At 36.1% G+C, this 17365-nt stretch overlaps 2 protein-coding genes across 2 annotated transcripts; both read right to left on the minus strand.

Moving 5' to 3' along the window:
* Positions 1–330: 330 nt before the first annotated feature.
* LOC137713378 (uncharacterized) lies at positions 331–930 on the minus strand. The gene has a single exon (XM_068452665.2). It carries the CDS (start codon positions 928–930, stop codon positions 331–333), a length of 600 nt encoding a protein of 199 aa, XP_068308766.2.
* An 8060-nt stretch (positions 931–8990) lies between these two features.
* LOC137712618 (putative aspartyl protease At4g16563) lies at positions 8991–10750 on the minus strand. Its single transcript, XM_068451725.2, has one exon. The coding sequence runs from the start codon at positions 10702–10704 to the stop codon at positions 9292–9294; it is 1413 nt and encodes a 470-aa protein (XP_068307826.2). The 5' UTR covers positions 10705–10750; the 3' UTR covers positions 8991–9291.
* Positions 10751–17365: the final 6615 nt, after the last annotated feature.

Consider the following 17365-nt stretch of genomic DNA (forward strand, 5'->3'; position numbering starts at 1 on the left):
TAAATAGGCAATTTAATTCGGTTTAGGAATTTTCGAAGTTGATTTTTTTTTTTTTTTTTTTTCAGTTTTTCTTCGTTTGAACCAAATTCAATAAAAAATTTGGATAAACTATGGAAGCTGCAATAACATTCAACAAAACTTTCTGTACCAAATTCATATCACAAACATACAACTCCAAAAGTGAGCACTTTGAGGAAGCTTTTCATATTTGCAAGAAAAGAAAAGGAAGAAAGAAATTCCCAAGGCCATTTGATTGTTTTTGTCCGACCGCGCTGCAAAACTATCGGCCATCGCAGTGGCCTGGCCATATCCGAAAACGATCAGTTAGCTCTAGGTCTGCTTTTCTCGTATCCATTCAACAAAATCGTCAAGGATCGAAGGCCATGCAAGTTCAGGATCGTAGTTGCTAAGATCTGGAAAACTTATCGAATCGCAAAACCGGTAAAAACCCATCCACTGATCCATGCTTATGACTTTGTAATCACTCTGAATCTTCAGATACTGAGTAAATAACTCAACCTGCGCTGGATATTGGCATCCCAAAACAATATTTAACAGCTCGCATATCATGTCTAGATCTATGCCCTTCTGTTTCTCCTCCGTCAAGCAATATCTGAATGCATAGGAAAAGAAATCCATGAAGTCTGATGGCTCCCCCTTGACCGTTTTCTCCAGCTCTGCAAGTGCATTGTTTAATTTATTTACTTTGTTTATCTTTAGGGTTTTAAATCCTTCTTGCCATTCTTCTAGGGTAAAGTATCCCTGTTTTTCGGCTTTCATCTTCCATGCAAGCATCAACATCCTTACGTCTGTGTGATCAACTTCGATATCTGAACAAAGACGTTCGATCCCCTCTGGCTCGATCAAACCAGAAGACGCATTCGCGTATGAATTAAAGGCGGTATCAACCCGTTTGGCGTTGCGTCCCATGTCGAGCTTATAGGAATGTTTTCAGTTATGTTCTTTGATCTCCTTGTGGAGTGCACATAATTATAAGGATACAATCATTCCTTGTAGGGCAAGGAAACCAGTAATTCCTAATCCATTTAGAATAGGAAACAAAAACCTACAAGGAAATCAAATAGAAAGATGTAATTACATTCTTATTCTAGTTCGGACTCGCGTACACCAATATATCTTTTAGACTAGGAAACAAAATCCTACAAGGAAATAAAATATAAAATATATCTTACATTCTTATTCTAATTTGGACTCACGTAGCCACTTAATATTATGGTCTAGTGATATTTTTCTTCACTTGGGAATGATAGGTATTAAGTTTGAATCTCATAGATGACGAATTCGATATCAAATTAGGTTGCCCATTGTGTGGGTTAATTGAATTCTCCCCCCTTAATGTAAAAATATATCGATATACTAAAAAAACAAATTTGGACTCATGTAGACAAATATATCTTTTAGACTAGGAAATAAAATCATACCAAGGAAATAACATATAAAGATATAACTACATTCTTATTCTAATTTGGACTCACGTACACAAATATATTTTTGGATAGTGCTTGTGTCTTGTCTTCTGTTAAAAATGAATCCTACTTTGATAGGAGAAGGGACTGTGTATGGGCTTATAAGAGGTTGGGCTACTCTATATATTGCCAATTGGTTTTAAACCTCAACTTTCTTCATGATATCAGAGCAGGTTATCCCACGTGTGAAGCCAAATGGCCATATGTGTTTCATGTCACCCCGTTGTGTTATCCAATGTTAGGCTCGAAAATTCGCCACACATGAGGGGGCATGTTGAAAATGAGTCCTACATTGATGGGAGGAGGGACCTTGCATAGGCTTATAAGAGGTTGGGCTACTCTTCATATTGCCAATTGATTTTATGATGGAACCTCAACTTTCTTCATCCACCTATGATTAATGCACGTCTACCATACAAACATCACAATTCGAACCGTTCATTCTCTTTTCATCATATAAAGATCATATATGGAAAAACTCATTCAATTCAGAGATCTTTTAGTTCTTCATATGCGTAAAAAAAAATGAACAGTTCATTATGAGGATTTTTTGCAGATATGCTCTTGAGACGATGATAAAGAAAATGAACGATTCAGATTATGATATTTGTATGGTGAAGATGCATTAATCATAGATGGAAAAACTTGAACTGCCATGGCGGAACACAAGCATTATTCATACTTTTCTACTCGTTTGTTTAATGTTGATTTTGGGTTCATCTATACTTTAGTTAGAGGTGAGCACATTCATACTGTTATCTATGTTATCACAAACTCGTATTTTAATATAACTGAATTTGTAACACTCAATCATTAGATCCATTTACAACGGAAGAAAAAAAAATTCTAATTCCGTGCATTGGTTGTTCATGGGCATCAAAAAGTTCGCAGCCTGGCCGGGACCCCAATGGGCTTTGTTTTAGCCTGACCCTTTTAGTTGGGAGAGTCTTAAACTTGGACTCTTAACACTCTGCCCGACCTTGGATAGTGAATCTGGTGACCCATTGAGTTCATGCTCTCTGAGTCTCACCTCAAAAAAAGTTTGTGCATGTGCAATATCCTTTCTTTTCTTTGAGGATAGTGTCTGGACAAGGGATTTTTTAGTATAAGAAGTTTTAGGTTAAAATTAGTAAGAAATATGCATTACAGGATATTAGATAGAGATCGAAAATGTATTAGTGAACATCACAAAGCCAATAAACTAAGGAATTCAAATGACTCTTTCTATAAAAATTAAAAACAAAAAAAAAAAAAAAAAAACGAGGGACAAATGACTCCTTTCACATAGTCATTTACAAATTTCTCTCAATTCTTTGCATTGACTAATTTATATGCCTTTATCTAATGTATTGTGAAGCATTTCTTAGTAATGTAGCTTACATATTACTTGGAAATCACTCGTCCAAATAGATTATAAAAGGCCAATTAGTGTGGTTTGAAAAGGACCGCTCTCTAGCTACGATCAGATTTGTTATGTCCCCATTTTTGTTAGTGAAAGATTTGTTTCCTCAGTTTATCATTTTATGATTGAGATAACTAACTAAAATCTTTCGACTACAATCAAGTTAGGTTGGAGAATTGACCTAGCAAAGAGCACCCTGAGTAAGACGCACTAGTGAGTGACTTCCCTTCCCAATAACAGCGCTATGATGCACCTTTGGCATTTCTTTTTGGTATATTATGCCAAATATGCATGAAGAACATAAATGTACTATATCACCTTGATTAAGCAAAACATTAAAACATAAGATGGTCAACATTCGCTATCATTTTCATGATTTCCTTCTCGACAATTAAGTATAAAACTTACTCAAACCTTACCCGTCCTTCACGGCCTGCTCAAATTACCTTCTTACCTAGACTATAAGACCAACTCCAACCTTTGGAGTAAGTTCTAAATTTTCCCTTCTATTCCCTTTACACCCCACCCCCCACCCCCCAAAAAAAAAATTCATTCCAACCCTCGTTCTAAAATAGGGTTAAGTCTTAAAACTAAAAAAAAAAAAAAACCAAATTTAGGTGAAGATTTAGGCCAAGGTTAGTGATGAAGCCCACATGTGAGAGTGGAAGAGAGAGAGTTGGACGACAAGCGCCCAAAACCACTCGCGCTACATGAAGGACGCACTCCAACATTTATCATTGCTGCAAAGGGCAGCCCCACCCATGTGGGTGTGTCCAACAAATGTCGGCCAAGAAAAGTGAGTCAACGGCTCTTTTGGATGATCAACGGCCGAAATTCAAACGGGCCGTTGGTTATCCAACGGTCTACATTTAATTTAGTTAATGTTTTTGTTTTATATTTATAATTTCATTAAATTCAACAGCTGATATCTAATATGATCAAATCCAACAGTATAAAAAAAAAGATCTAACAGGTCAAATTTAAATCTAACGGTTAAAATAATTAAAAAAATTATTTAACTCAAAATTCACCCAAATTTAGTAATTTTTCACTATTTATCAGAATCTAAATATTTTTAGATTAAAATATTCATAAAATTAAATTAGTATAGTGTACATAATTTTTTTTTAAAAAAAAAAATTAGCCCAAATCTATTCTTTAATAACCTCGAGCTAAAAAATTTAGGATAGAAGGGTTGAAATAGAAAAATTGTTTTTGGGTTAAAACCTAAATTTTTTGGACTAAAAATTTTAGGTTTTACTCCAAAAGTTGGAGATGGTCTAATCATGCATAATCAGGAACAAGAAGTTTATATAACCTTTGCTAGTTTTCTAGCCTGTATAAATGAAACGCGAAAACTCTATCATGTTATGGTATATGGTATGTACGAACAATGGAAGGTCAAGATCTTTTTTATTTTATCTGGTCAAAAAGTCTGGGCAAAATGTACAATCCGGTTTCATCCCAAGTAGCAAAAAATTTATTTAGTAGGATACTACAATTTTGTTATGTGATGTTACTAATTAATTCACGCATATTTTATCATATGAGTGAAAATGCGTTTGTATTCTAAAATATAATATTAATACCACATCGTTGTGTTCTACTAACATACAGTAGTTTCTCATACACCACTGAAAGCCAAGATACTAATTTGGATAAAACAAATATCTTTGTATATATATAGGTAACTTCTATGATATTTCTGTGAGTTCAACCGTATAGCTCTAACTTATTTAAATAGTCACTGTAAGTCTGTAAACATGCAGCAACCGGGTCCCAATATATCACGTGACAAAATTGTAAGGAACTAAAGCCATAGCTAGGTTGTTCTTTTGTACATCACGAGCGCCGGTTAGAAGTAGACTTTTTTGTCCAAGATTCTGTGAATTATTTTACATTAGGAAAGTAAAGTGTTGTAAATTGTATATAACGTATAATGTACCCAACGCAATATTATGTTGTTTTACTTTCTATTTTTTTGTTAAATTAATTTTGAGTTAGGTATTTTTAATTTCATCTACGTCAACGTACGTCAATTTCTATACGCATGCATACATGAATCGTTCAAACCACAATTACGTAAAACATAATTCAATTACAATTCAGAGTAAGTTTGATTATGCAGGCCAGCCTATAACCATTACATGGAGTTTGACTGATGCGATGAGACAAGCTAAAAAAGATTAATTATTGGATCAAACCGTCCTTTCTTGTCATGAGAAGGTGATCGAACATGCCATATGCCTAGCAAGCAGTACTAAAGCACCCCACAAAACACTTCCTTTGGCAAATAATGGTTGGTGAGTGGAGATTCCAAAAGCAAACCACAGGTTGGGTCCTTATTTGGTGACTCATTTCTTTTGTTCTTTTTGAATCACGTGCATGTCTTTCCAATCTTCAAATATCTCACTTATCCTTCACGACAAGTTGAACAAAAACCTAATTTTTGTATTCTTACGGGACTTATTTTTCACTTTGGTATTTTTCTACGGGATGGGATTTTTTCTCTGCCATAATTTTATGTATTCTAGCTAGCAGCTGAAGTAGGACCTTTCCCACATGAATAAGGTTTAACCTTAACCACTTCTTTCCTTGAAATCACACTAAGGAAATCCTTCTTTATTGATTATGTGTCCAACTAGCTGCATTTTACAATTTCTTAGAAAAATCTAGAGGAAATTTGAAGGGGAACGATTTTCACACCCTCATTTTCTCCTCCCTAGACACTCTTATTTATTTTTTACCGTTTCAGATTGAATAAGTCGGAGCAAAATCAATAAAATAAATAAATAAAGGTGTGTAGAAGGGAAAAAAAAAAAGGTGTTTGAAAATTATTTCTCAAATTAAAACTACCCAAGTTTTGCATCGATTAAAGATTTTTTATCCACTTAATACTACGATTTAGTTGTATTTCTCTTTATCTGAAAGTGAGAGTTTCTTACTTTTAAATTTGTGAACGGCGAGTTCAATACCACTTTACTCTCCCATTACTTTGTGTAAATATATCGTTGCATTATAAAAAATAAAAATAAAAAATCATTTCACTGTTCAAGCTCCTCTCCGTTTTAAGAGTATGGAAAAGCAATTGGAAGTCTTCAAAAAACATAATTTCAAAATTTTCCAAAAATGTCCAAGCAATGACCTATAAGTTTATAACATCCATTCCCCTACTGGTAAAAATGTAACATCATTCCCCTACATCCAAGTCTTGTAGTGTTCTTATTAGCACTTGAGAAAATGACTACCGACCAAACGGTGGAAGAAATCGTATGAGAAATTTAAAATCTGACCTTTAAAAACTTCCTGCACTAAGCACATGCAGTGGATGAGAAATAGATGGCTATGGTCATCCTCCTCATCATATATCAAACAATTTGACCCACTCCGCTATGCTTCCTCGAATTGTTGTGGTCCTAAGCTACTTATCCATGCGTCTGTTTTCTTCCTTGAGGAGTTACTAAGCCTAATAAATAGTATGGGGTTCCACCCTGGCCTGGTTATTTTTGGGACCTGAGTAGCTCAAATTATCAAATGCTTGCACATGAATTATATGTGTAACGTACAACTGTGTATGTATGTTTTATGTGAGAAAGATGATAAATTTTGAGCGAATGCTTATATTGATAGATTGTAAAATTAGACATCGTGTCAAGATATAAAGAATAAATCTAATCAAGAATCTAGACTTAGTGTACAATTTAGGTATCTTTATATACGTTGAAATTTGTAGTGTGTGAAGAGTTCATATGGTTATTCTTTCTAGTAGTGTTTTTTTAACGATAGAGCCTAATATTAAAACTTTGAAAGTCTCTTATCCAAACATGGCTAAGATTATCAAATTGAAAATCTTAATTCATTCCCTAGTACTTAATCGGATTCGGATCAAAATCGGGTTTAATTACATTAGGGCAATGAGGTTCATGTCATGTTTTTGGTTCAACTAATAAAGTTCATGTTTTAGGTAATGTGAAATTCACAAATGTGTCGGACGGTGCTCATATATGTATATGCAGCTGATTAAATATAAAACTCTCACCTAAAAAACAACAGATTTGCCAACTGTGGAGTTAAGATGAAAAGGTTGCATTTGCCGGTGATCTAGGGAGCTGCTAAACATGTATCAATATTCTACTTCTCTAGTTTCGCTTAATTACATACCTATCTTCTTTAATCCTAATTAGGTACTATTAAAATATTGAACTGCTAAAGGAAATAATACAATAGAACTTTGAATGCTTAGCTGTCTAAACATGAGAGATTTTTTAGTGTGCAGAAAATACAGCTTGGAACACTAAGTGTAATAATACAGTTAGTTGAGTTTTTTGAAGTTTTTAACTAATTGTATTATTATATTTGATGTATTGAACTGTGTTCTCGATACACTAAAAAAAATTTCGTCTAAACATAATTAAAATAAATGGTATGAAAATAGCGTTGCAATTGCAAGGTGTAGTTTTGCATATTATTAATTGTTAATTAAGAATTGCATGAAAATATAGATTAAGCTAGGGTAATGAATTGGATTGTTGACCAGAGAGTTAAGGGGCAAGAAAGTTGAGGGGAAAGTGACAGGAAGAAAAATGATTCTGGGGAAAACAGATTAATTTACAAATGAAGATATGTACGTACATTTGAATTTAATTAAATTGACTAGAGTAATGTAGTACATCTTCTACATCTAAATTCATATATCTTTCTCGTAATTTAGGAGAATTTAACGTAATTATTTTATTGTTTGCTATGAAAAATACAAAGTAATCCTACTTTTCTCTAGACCTTTTAAATATTAAATATAGCAATGTGATGATTAATTCTTAGGGATGGCAATGGTTCGGTTTGAAGACGGAAATATTATATTGATTCTCATAACCACAAAAATTAATCATATTCGTAATCCCAAATTAACTATCAGAGATTATCTATAACATACCCACCGGATAACAGATTTTCCATCGGTTAATAGTTATATTCATCTTTCTCAAAAATAAAAAAAAATTATACTCATTCAATTAGCGCATAATAATTTAGTAGATACTAATTTGGTCATTAAATAGCCACGTCTAGTACTAAAAAACAAAACAATGAAGGAATTTTTTAGAGTATAAAAATAAGAGTATTGAATAAAACATTAATGATATGTTTGGTGCATAAGAAATATAGTACAGGGTTTGATAAATAAGGAATATAGTATAGGGTTAGGTGAATACTATTATATTATATATTAAATATATTATTTGTTTCCGATTCGAAGATGGATACGAATCTCCGAATTCGGATTAGGAACCTTATAATTATATTCAAAATCATAACCGATAAAAGTTCACGGTTTTTCTATATCCATAATATATCCAAATTTTCGTATCCAAATCCGCTCAATTCGAACGGTTATCCATGATTATCGGACGTAACGGTTTGGATTGTCATCCCTATTAATTCTTCAGTTCTGGAGATTAAAGATGAATTAATTCTCAGAGCAACCAAACATCCCTAGTTCTTCATACCAAACATCCTTCTTTTACCTCTCTCTGCCCACAGTCCGCTCCAGACCTGCAAAAACATTGCAAATTCTTTCACAAACTAATTGAGATCAAATGGTAAGATCAACTCTCTGGATTGATGATGACAGGTCGCCGTCGTCCATAACGGATGACGACGATCACAGTCGCTGTAGAAGAAAGGGATTGGGGTGGATCGCATGAAAGAGGGATTGGGGTCACTGGAGAAGAGAAGGTTTGCTGGTGGGCCGCCGGAGAATAGGGATTCAGTGTTGGATGAGGGAGAAGAAGAATGTTTGGTTGGAGAGTTAAAGGTGTCTTTATTGTATTGGACTGTTGGGAGGTTAGTAAAGTTAGTGTGGCAATCGGTACTCAAGTATTATCTTTTTAAAAATGATTGAAAATATTTTAAAAAAAATAATTTTGAGTCTCAAAAACACTTTAAAATGTTTCTCGCAAAAACCATCAGTTATGTGCTTCTTATAAGAATCATTTGAAGTGTTTTTTCAAGATTCATTTGCATTTTTACTACGGATGGACTCTAAAATTATTTTCATCAGAAGCACTTTCAATCATTTTGAAAACACTTCCAAACACATTGAGTTGTCATGTACAAAAGAGAGAACTTTATGCATATTAATAACAATGTGAAGCTTGACAATGCTGATTGAAGCACTAATTTAAGCTTAATTTCTGCAATCGAGAAAGCAAATTAAAACTTCTTCTCCATCGTGAAAAACTATCACTAATGTAAAAAAAAAACACAATTATTATCCTCTCTACAACTTGCCATCATCGTTTCTCGTCACTGCACAAAAACTTGTTTTGCACCCTTTATTTTTCCTCACGTCACAATAACGGTGTAGCCGTTTCAAGTAAATCGGTCTAATGTGACGGAGCCTCATCATTTACAGTTCTGTTTCCGGAACCCAAACCTGTCATGCTCCAAATCATACTCCACAAAAAAATTCTGCTGCTGATAATTCCCCAAAATAATGGCAGGTCCACCATTACTCTCTGGACCAATAGCCCCATCAGTAACAATCGTCAAGCACACAACCCCCGAGCTCGAAACCAGCGAAAAGTAATTCGTCAATGGCAGCTCCATCTTAGCACCCCCTTTGAACTGGAAAACCAATTCCGGAAAGTCCAACTTCTCCTCTTTCGAAATATCGAAACAGGGTCTCAATCCCGTTTTGGTTTCCAAGTCCTTTGCTCTCGTGTAATTCGCCATCTGTGACTCAAACTCTTGCGCCACGGCTTCGAAAACCGGCTTCTCCATGAACGTGAGGGTCGATCCGGAATCCACGATCGTCCCGCCATTGCTGTCGGCTCCGGGGACGAGAAACTTGTACGGAATATTCACGTGTTTCTTGCCCACGATGATTTTTCTGAGCAGTACGTAGTAGTACTCGCGAAATGCAGAGTTTGGAGGACCTGGGTTTTTCTGAAACGGCGTGTAGCTCGAGCGCTGAGCTTTCGTGTCGTTTCTTCGGGGTTCGTCGGCGCTGCTGCCGCCGGTGTACAGAACAAGATCGCTGCTTTGTGGGGTGTCGTCGAATTTATGGGAGACTAAGCAGTAAGAGAATTTGGAGAGCCCCATTTGGGTCGGCAGCGATTCTGTTCCGCGGCCGAATCCGGCGATTCCGGCTGGCTGCCGGATGGAGAAGAACGAGCAGCCGACGAGAAAATCAGGGACAATTTTCTCGGGAAAATTTAGGGACTCGGAAAGTAAAATCCCAGCTGTTATGCCGGAACCGTACTGGAGTATGTACTTTGGGCAGGCTTGGGAGCAGTTTTGGCGAGTTGGGTCGTTGCAATTCGGGCATTGGGATTCGACTTCGGGGCCGAAAATCCAAGCGCATTTGGGGTTTTTGCAGCCGACGATTTTGGCGGAGGAGGAGAGTTTGGGGATGAAAGTGGGGATTTTTGTGGGGTCGATGTTTGGGAACTGGCATTGAGAGCAAGTGTAGCGTTTGGTGCAAGGGAACCAGACAAGACTGCTGCCGGTGTCCATGATGAAGGAGGTGGTTTGCGGCGGCGTGCCGAAGCGGAGGGAGACGGAGTATCCGCCGTAGCTGTGGGGGAAGAGGGGGACTTGGGTGGAGGGAGAAGGGTGGGGGGATTTTTCGGGGTTTTTGATGTGGTGGGCTCGGGAGAGGGAGGCGGCGGCATGGAAGTTGAGGGATTGGAGTAGATCGGTGGACGGTGGTTTGGGGAATGGGAAGAGAGGGATGGTGAGTTTAGATGAGAGAGAAGGGAGGAGGAAAGAGAGGAGAGTGGTGAGAAAGAGGAGGAGGGAGGTGAGATTTGCCATGGGAGCAAGAGACTGTACTTTCCCAAGGTTTGGTTTTGGTGGGGCTTCTTTATAGTGAAAAGGAGGTAAAAAAAGGGGAGAATCAAGTTCGATTTGAGCTACAGAAACCACCCTTTCTTGCACGTATATTACCAGCACATGCCAACTTCCTTTGCTTTACTAAAATTTACATGCATTAACTGCTGATAATCATCTTTCTTTTTCAAAAATTACAGAGTCTCTTGAAGATTAAAGGTAATTATTGAATATATATTCGATGAATTGCCTTGTTTTTACACATTTTTTCCTGGAACCTTACTTTTAGAGAAATCAATTTCTTAGCTGATGTAATTGGGGATACGCCACTACATATAATGGCACTTTGCTTTTGTGTATGATTATATGCATTGACATGTACAATAAACTAAAACGATATACGATATGTAGGATTATAATGCAATCTCCACCACATAAACAGTTCCACCACTTTAAACTTTCCTTAAGGCTTCAAGCCTTTAACCAAGAAAGAAGAAAAAAAGGTTTCTTCAAAAAAGTTGCAATGATTTTAAACTTTACACTCTCTTTACCAAAGTTTTGTTAGAAAAGAAAGCACTATGTGTCATTGCCCCCATTAAGCTTCCTTCTATGTTATTTTTATTTTTATTTTTTTGGTAAAAAAAAAAAAAAAGAGGTTAGCGAAAATGTGAACGCTCCATTGGTTGTGTGGGAACACGATAAAGAATAGAATTAAGAACGAGGATATTCTAGATAAAGTAGGAGTGACAGTAATTGAAGATAAGATGAGAGAAAATCGGTTAAGGTGGTTTGGATATGTGCACTGAAAACTTATAGATGCATCGGTTAGAAGATGCGACTATAGATGAAAACTCAAGACCAAAATGGTGGAAGATGGCCTAAGAAGGCTTGGAAAGAAACTATAAGAGAAAATATAAAGTACTTAGAGCTAATGACATTTTAATATTCATACAACTGACCACACTTAGTAAAATAAGACTAGTTATTATTTGTTTTTTGTTTTTTTGGTAAAAATTGCCCATTTTTAATTTGCAATAAACATAATTATTAACTGAAAAACCACAAGATATGGTTGGAAATTATTAGGACAGCTTAGCATGAGAGGAACCTTGCTCTTGATGGGGCATAAAGGTGGGGTACCCTTGTAAATATGCCTTAAATTCCAGCTCCAATTTTACGGCGTTGAAAATTATAACGGAACGGCCTCGAAAAGTCTCGGATGAAAACAAAACAAGACTTGTAGCCGTTGAAGTTCCCCTCGACTATCGTTAGGGTCTTGCATACCGTTAACAATACGCATACGCAGAGAGGCTAATAATCTGCGCGGTGGGACCCCATCGCGGCGGTGCTTGGTGCTAATGAACCGGACGAATTGGAAAACAACGGCATCAGGACGCGTGAACATGGGGAGCGTCGTGGTGCCGCTCTCACAACTTTATTTATTTATTTATTTATTTTAAGTATATTGATGTTTTTACATTAAAAAGAATTAGAGTTTGACTAAGTTACATAATGGGCAACCTAATTTTGTCATCCACGATATTCGAACCTAAGACCTTTTTAAGTGAAGAGGAATACCACCAGACCGTAGTACTGAGGGACTATTATTTTTTATTTATTTATTTATATATTTTGGTTTTTTGGTCTCTCTGTGCTTTGTAGCCTGTAGGTTTTTTGGGATCTGGCTTCTCTGACCTCCCAGTTCCCATACACTCTCATCCCCTCCTATTGTGCAATCACGGTTAAGCCACGTCAACATTTTATATCACTATTGTTTTTTGTCTTATTATCTCTATAAAAAAATCAATATAAAATGTTGACGTGGCTTAACTGGGACCACTCAAAATAGGAGGGGATGAGAGTGTATGGGAACTAGGAGGGCAAAGAAACCAGGTCCGATTTTTTGCAACAATCTGCAGAGGAAATCTTATTTTCCAATTTATATGAAAACCTTAAGGGTGCGTTTGTTACACCGGACTATCTCGGACTGGACTAGCTTCAGGGACTAAGCTATACTGGCTTAAACTAGACTAAGCTGGACTGACTTAGTGAAGCGTTTGGTGCAGTGTCGAACTAAGAAGCAGAATAACTATTAATATTTTATTATTAATCTATCATTTTACTTGTTTCTAGAAACACCTATCTAATGCCCATCATTTTTTTTCAAGCATATCACTCTAACCCATTCCTCTTTCCTCCGCTGCTCTCTCCCTCCCCTCTCCCTCTTTTCATCTGGTTCACCATTTTCTAGAATTCTCTTTCACTCTCCGTATACTTCTCTATATTTTCCTCCATCCATCTCCCTCCCATCCCCTCTTTTTCACTATCCACTCTCTCCCTAACCTCTCCCTTTTTTCCTTATGCAGAGGATTCATCAGAGCTCACCACCCAACCCCTCCTCTGATTTTCTCGGAAAATCTCGAGATTTTCTGGTGATTTTTCGTTTTTGTTTTGAATTTGTTCGGGAGATTCGTCTGCATGTGCTTTTAGGGGAATTTTAGATGTTGAATTTTGAGATTTAGGCAGTAGGTGGGGATGGGTTTCAGATCTGGACAGGGGCAAGGGAGTAGGAGTTGCAGATGACAAAGGTGTGCAAACGATGTTGGAGACGGGATTAGCATTCCCGTGGTTTTTGTGGGGTCTCACTAGGACGACTTAGCGAAGCTCTAAGTCAGAACGAGTCCGACTTAATCCCATTTAAGTTTTGTCCAGCTTGCACCAAACATGGGATTAATAGTCTTAGCAAAGTAGTCCGATCCAGTGAACTTTAATGAAGGCAAACAAACACGCCCTAAGTCCACAAATTAGTCAATTACATTGGACCACCACACTGAGCCCCAGGATACACATGTGAAGGTTTTTTGAGGACTTTTGACTATTGGTATGGATTTTTTTTGTGCCAATCAAATGTTTGACGTAATGTGCTAGACATATCACGATAGTATTTAACAGGCTCCGTCGAGTGCACTCGACAAATTCTCTAGATGGCACTCATCAGATTGCTTCAGCATATGCCGATATCCGTTGACATGTGTGCAACATGATTAGGTTGATGATAATAAGCCTACAAAATGTTCGACGAAATACCTTAGTGAATAAACTGAAATTTTTTATGTGCGCTTTGCATTAGGTTTCTATTAAAAAAACTTAAATATTTAATCCTGAAACTCTTTGTGTTCGAATCTTAGATTCGCCACTGATGTGGCTCGATGTCGAGGGCACATCTGAACTCTGAAGCAAACAACATGCATACCATACGATCAAATAAACGTCTTCTAATTTGGTATATTCCCGACCCTGAACCATAAGTCCATCATCACATCCTAATCTCCTATTTGCCGAGGAAATTTAGAAAAATAATCAAAAATTGAACTACATATTGAATTATAATCATTATATAATAAATAAAAAATGAAAATACGAAAACCCCCTTCATGACTAAAGCTTTTTACAAAACAAATCCAAAGAAATTCAAAACCTCACGTCAGCAACATCGACAGTTCCAGCCTCTCAAATAGCTCAGCCAATTTCTGATTATCAACACCAAAAGCTAAATTTCCAGCAAACACCTTGACCTCCTCCGATGGCTCGACATTCAACTCCTCCTCACTCTCCTCAAAGACCCCTTCTTCCTCGCTGCCCTCCGCTCCATCAGTTGTAAGCGCGTTGTCCTCTTGAACCCAGTCCGAGGTCTGGGCAACGAAAGCGACGACGGGAGTGAGTTTTGTTCCAAAGGGACCGCTGCGACAAGAAGAGCAAAGAGGGAGTGTAGGAGAGGTGGAGCTTTATGGGTTTGGAGGGAATTGAGAGAAATGGGTTGGTGGTTTTGGCGGCAGAGAGGTTAGGGAGGTAGACTAGGCATGCGTCTGCCATTGATATGGTCTTGAATAGATTGGAAGTTGCAGAAGAAGCCATAACCATTTTCTGTGGGAGAGGAGAGGAGAGGAGAAGCAGAGTGAAAGTTTTCGACGGTCAAAGCGCATATGAGAAGTTTAGAGTTGTTATTAAGAGTAGTAAGGGTATATTAGTATTTTCAGATAAATTTTTTATTATGATTCTCTTTTTAAAAAAGGAAAGAGTGGCTATAATTTTAGATTTAAATTTTGATTATTTTTTCAAATTTGTCAAATCAACGTCTATATTGAAGGACAAGGATTGTCTTTCCTTCCACTTTCGATATCTTTCTGTGCCCTCCTATTTGTATGGTCACGGTTAAACCACGTCAATATTTTATATTATTTTTTTATAGAGATAATAAGATAAAAATGAATAGTAATATAAAATGTTGACGTGATTTAACTGTGACTACACAAAACAGAAGCACACGGAAGGACACCGGAAGTGGAAGGACAAACAATACTTGTCTGTATTGAATACGCTCACATTGGTCCACCACTCAATTGAACATTCAAGCCCACGTTGTCCAAGTTAATTGTGACAATTGAAGAACAGACAGCATGGGAGGTATCATTAATTAGAAAGATAATATGACATTGGCAACTCCGTTTTTGTCCCACCATTAAAATATCAAGCTTAATTGTTGGGAACAAGGCCCCCAAAATGCCATGCACCAGGTCTCTCATGATCAACCATTTAACTCTCAAAGAAAATGGACTCCTCCATTCTCTCTCTTTTTGGTCAAACTCCATGAATGTGAAGGGTGCCCCAATTTCAGTTATAGTCCCACCATTTCCTTCACATTCAAGTGTTGGAAAAGTTAGGGTTTGATACTTTTGAAGTGTTTTTAAAATAGTTGAAAGTGTTTTTGGAACTAATTTTTAGTAAAAATGCACGTGGATTATGAAAAATCACATAATTGGTATTTCTTACAGGAACTTCAAGTGTTTTGGAAACCAAAACGTTTTTTTTTTCCTTCTAAAAAAGGTTTCAATCATTTAAAAGCACTTCCAAACGAACCCCTGCTTGGCTTATTATTATGTTGTTTTTTCGGTATTTTATGTCTTAAGGTTATCTTGCATAATAAGGATTTGGATTCCTTGCCGATTAGGATTAGGATTTAGTTATGTACAAATATGATGTTTTGTAACTTTGGAGGACGTAAGTCTAACAAGATATAGTCACTTTGGGTTATGTGGCCTTCTTGACAATTTTGTAATGTTGCTTTGTTTTACTTAGTTAAGAATTATTCATAGTTTGCTAATCCATTTGTTCGTATGTTCTGTGTACTTTCATTTTCATCAAGAGCTATAAATAGGCTTAGGATTTTGAGTTTACAAGTTTACATATTTATGTGATGATTGATTGTAGCCACATAAACCATGTTTTCTTGCGATGCAAGTTTTACATAGTAGTATTCTGAAAATTTTGAACCATAATCAATTCCTCCAAACATTAAGTTTTACCAAACACAGCATTCTGAAAAGTTTTATCCAGTTTGTTAATTTTGTTTATTTAAATTACATAAAGTATTTCAGTGCAACTATCTCTGAGATATCATAGTTACAACTACGATGGAATTGGTCATATTTGTCTGGTTTATTTGCAGTCTCTTTCGAACTATGATCACGTTTGTAAAGTCGGCCAATAAGCCCATGAAAATGGGGATCATACAACCAAAAAGAGTGCACGGCCCATTACCTGCTTCAACAATGGCCCAATGTAGTGAGAGGCTTTTTATCTTCTTTTACTTCTTTTTTTATTGGATTATACTTGCATTTTTTCATGGGGAATGCACATCTCACTTCTTACAAAGAACGTATATTCACCGTATAAATTTCATACGCGGAAGCATTTAATTTCTTAATTTTCATGTAAAGATCATTCCTGCAAAAAATCATTTAAATCTCCACGCAAACCTTTGGAACAAATTGATGGTGTGAATACCAAGTAATATATTAATATCTAACTGTCCATTTGTTTGATACGTTCGGATAACTAAATGATCTCTTATTCAAATTATATATTTTTGTATGAATGATCTTGATTATTTAACGGTTATGATTATAAAATTTAAACTGTGAAGATACGTTATTAGTAAGGGGTGAGATATGTGCATTTCCTCATAAGAGATACAAGTATTATCTTTTTCTTTATTTAATAAAACTCTCCATTGTACTTTTAAGAAATTTTTATAGGGTCAAGTCACATAGTGTTTAACGTGTTATAATAACATTAGACAACATCACATCGATGATGTTATATTAACACGTGGTATTACCAATCATCTCTCGTTATAATGTGTGAATCTATTTACTAATACTTTACAATAGGAAATAAGAGAAATTTTTTTAACGTTGAAGCATTGAGTCTTGAAGAATGAATTCTCGTTCTATAGACTTTCATCGTATTGTATATTTTCTAGAAAACTATTTAGAGTGGAATAAATTCTCATTCCATTGACACTATATAGACATTCTACAGGTAATCTTATTTTTTTATGATCAGACACATTGAAAAAGATATAGCTCTTATAATCATATTCTGTATTAGTTTTCATATTATTTAGCAAATCAAAACAATAACTTATAAACCAAAACCATGTGTCATATTGCAGAAACATGTTAGTTTCTCTTTGAGTACCGTTGAATGATCAAGATTTAGGATCTCACTGGCCACTAAAATTGTGCCGCCAATTAATGCACGTCCGGGAACATTATTCGCGTACCCTTTCTCACTTTTCCTCCAA

Source organism: Pyrus communis, chromosome 14 (genome assembly GCF_041283825.1).
Source record: "Pyrus communis isolate YQ-2024b chromosome 14, ASM4128382v1, whole genome shotgun sequence".
NCBI classification, from domain to species: domain Eukaryota; kingdom Viridiplantae; phylum Streptophyta; class Magnoliopsida; order Rosales; family Rosaceae; genus Pyrus; species Pyrus communis.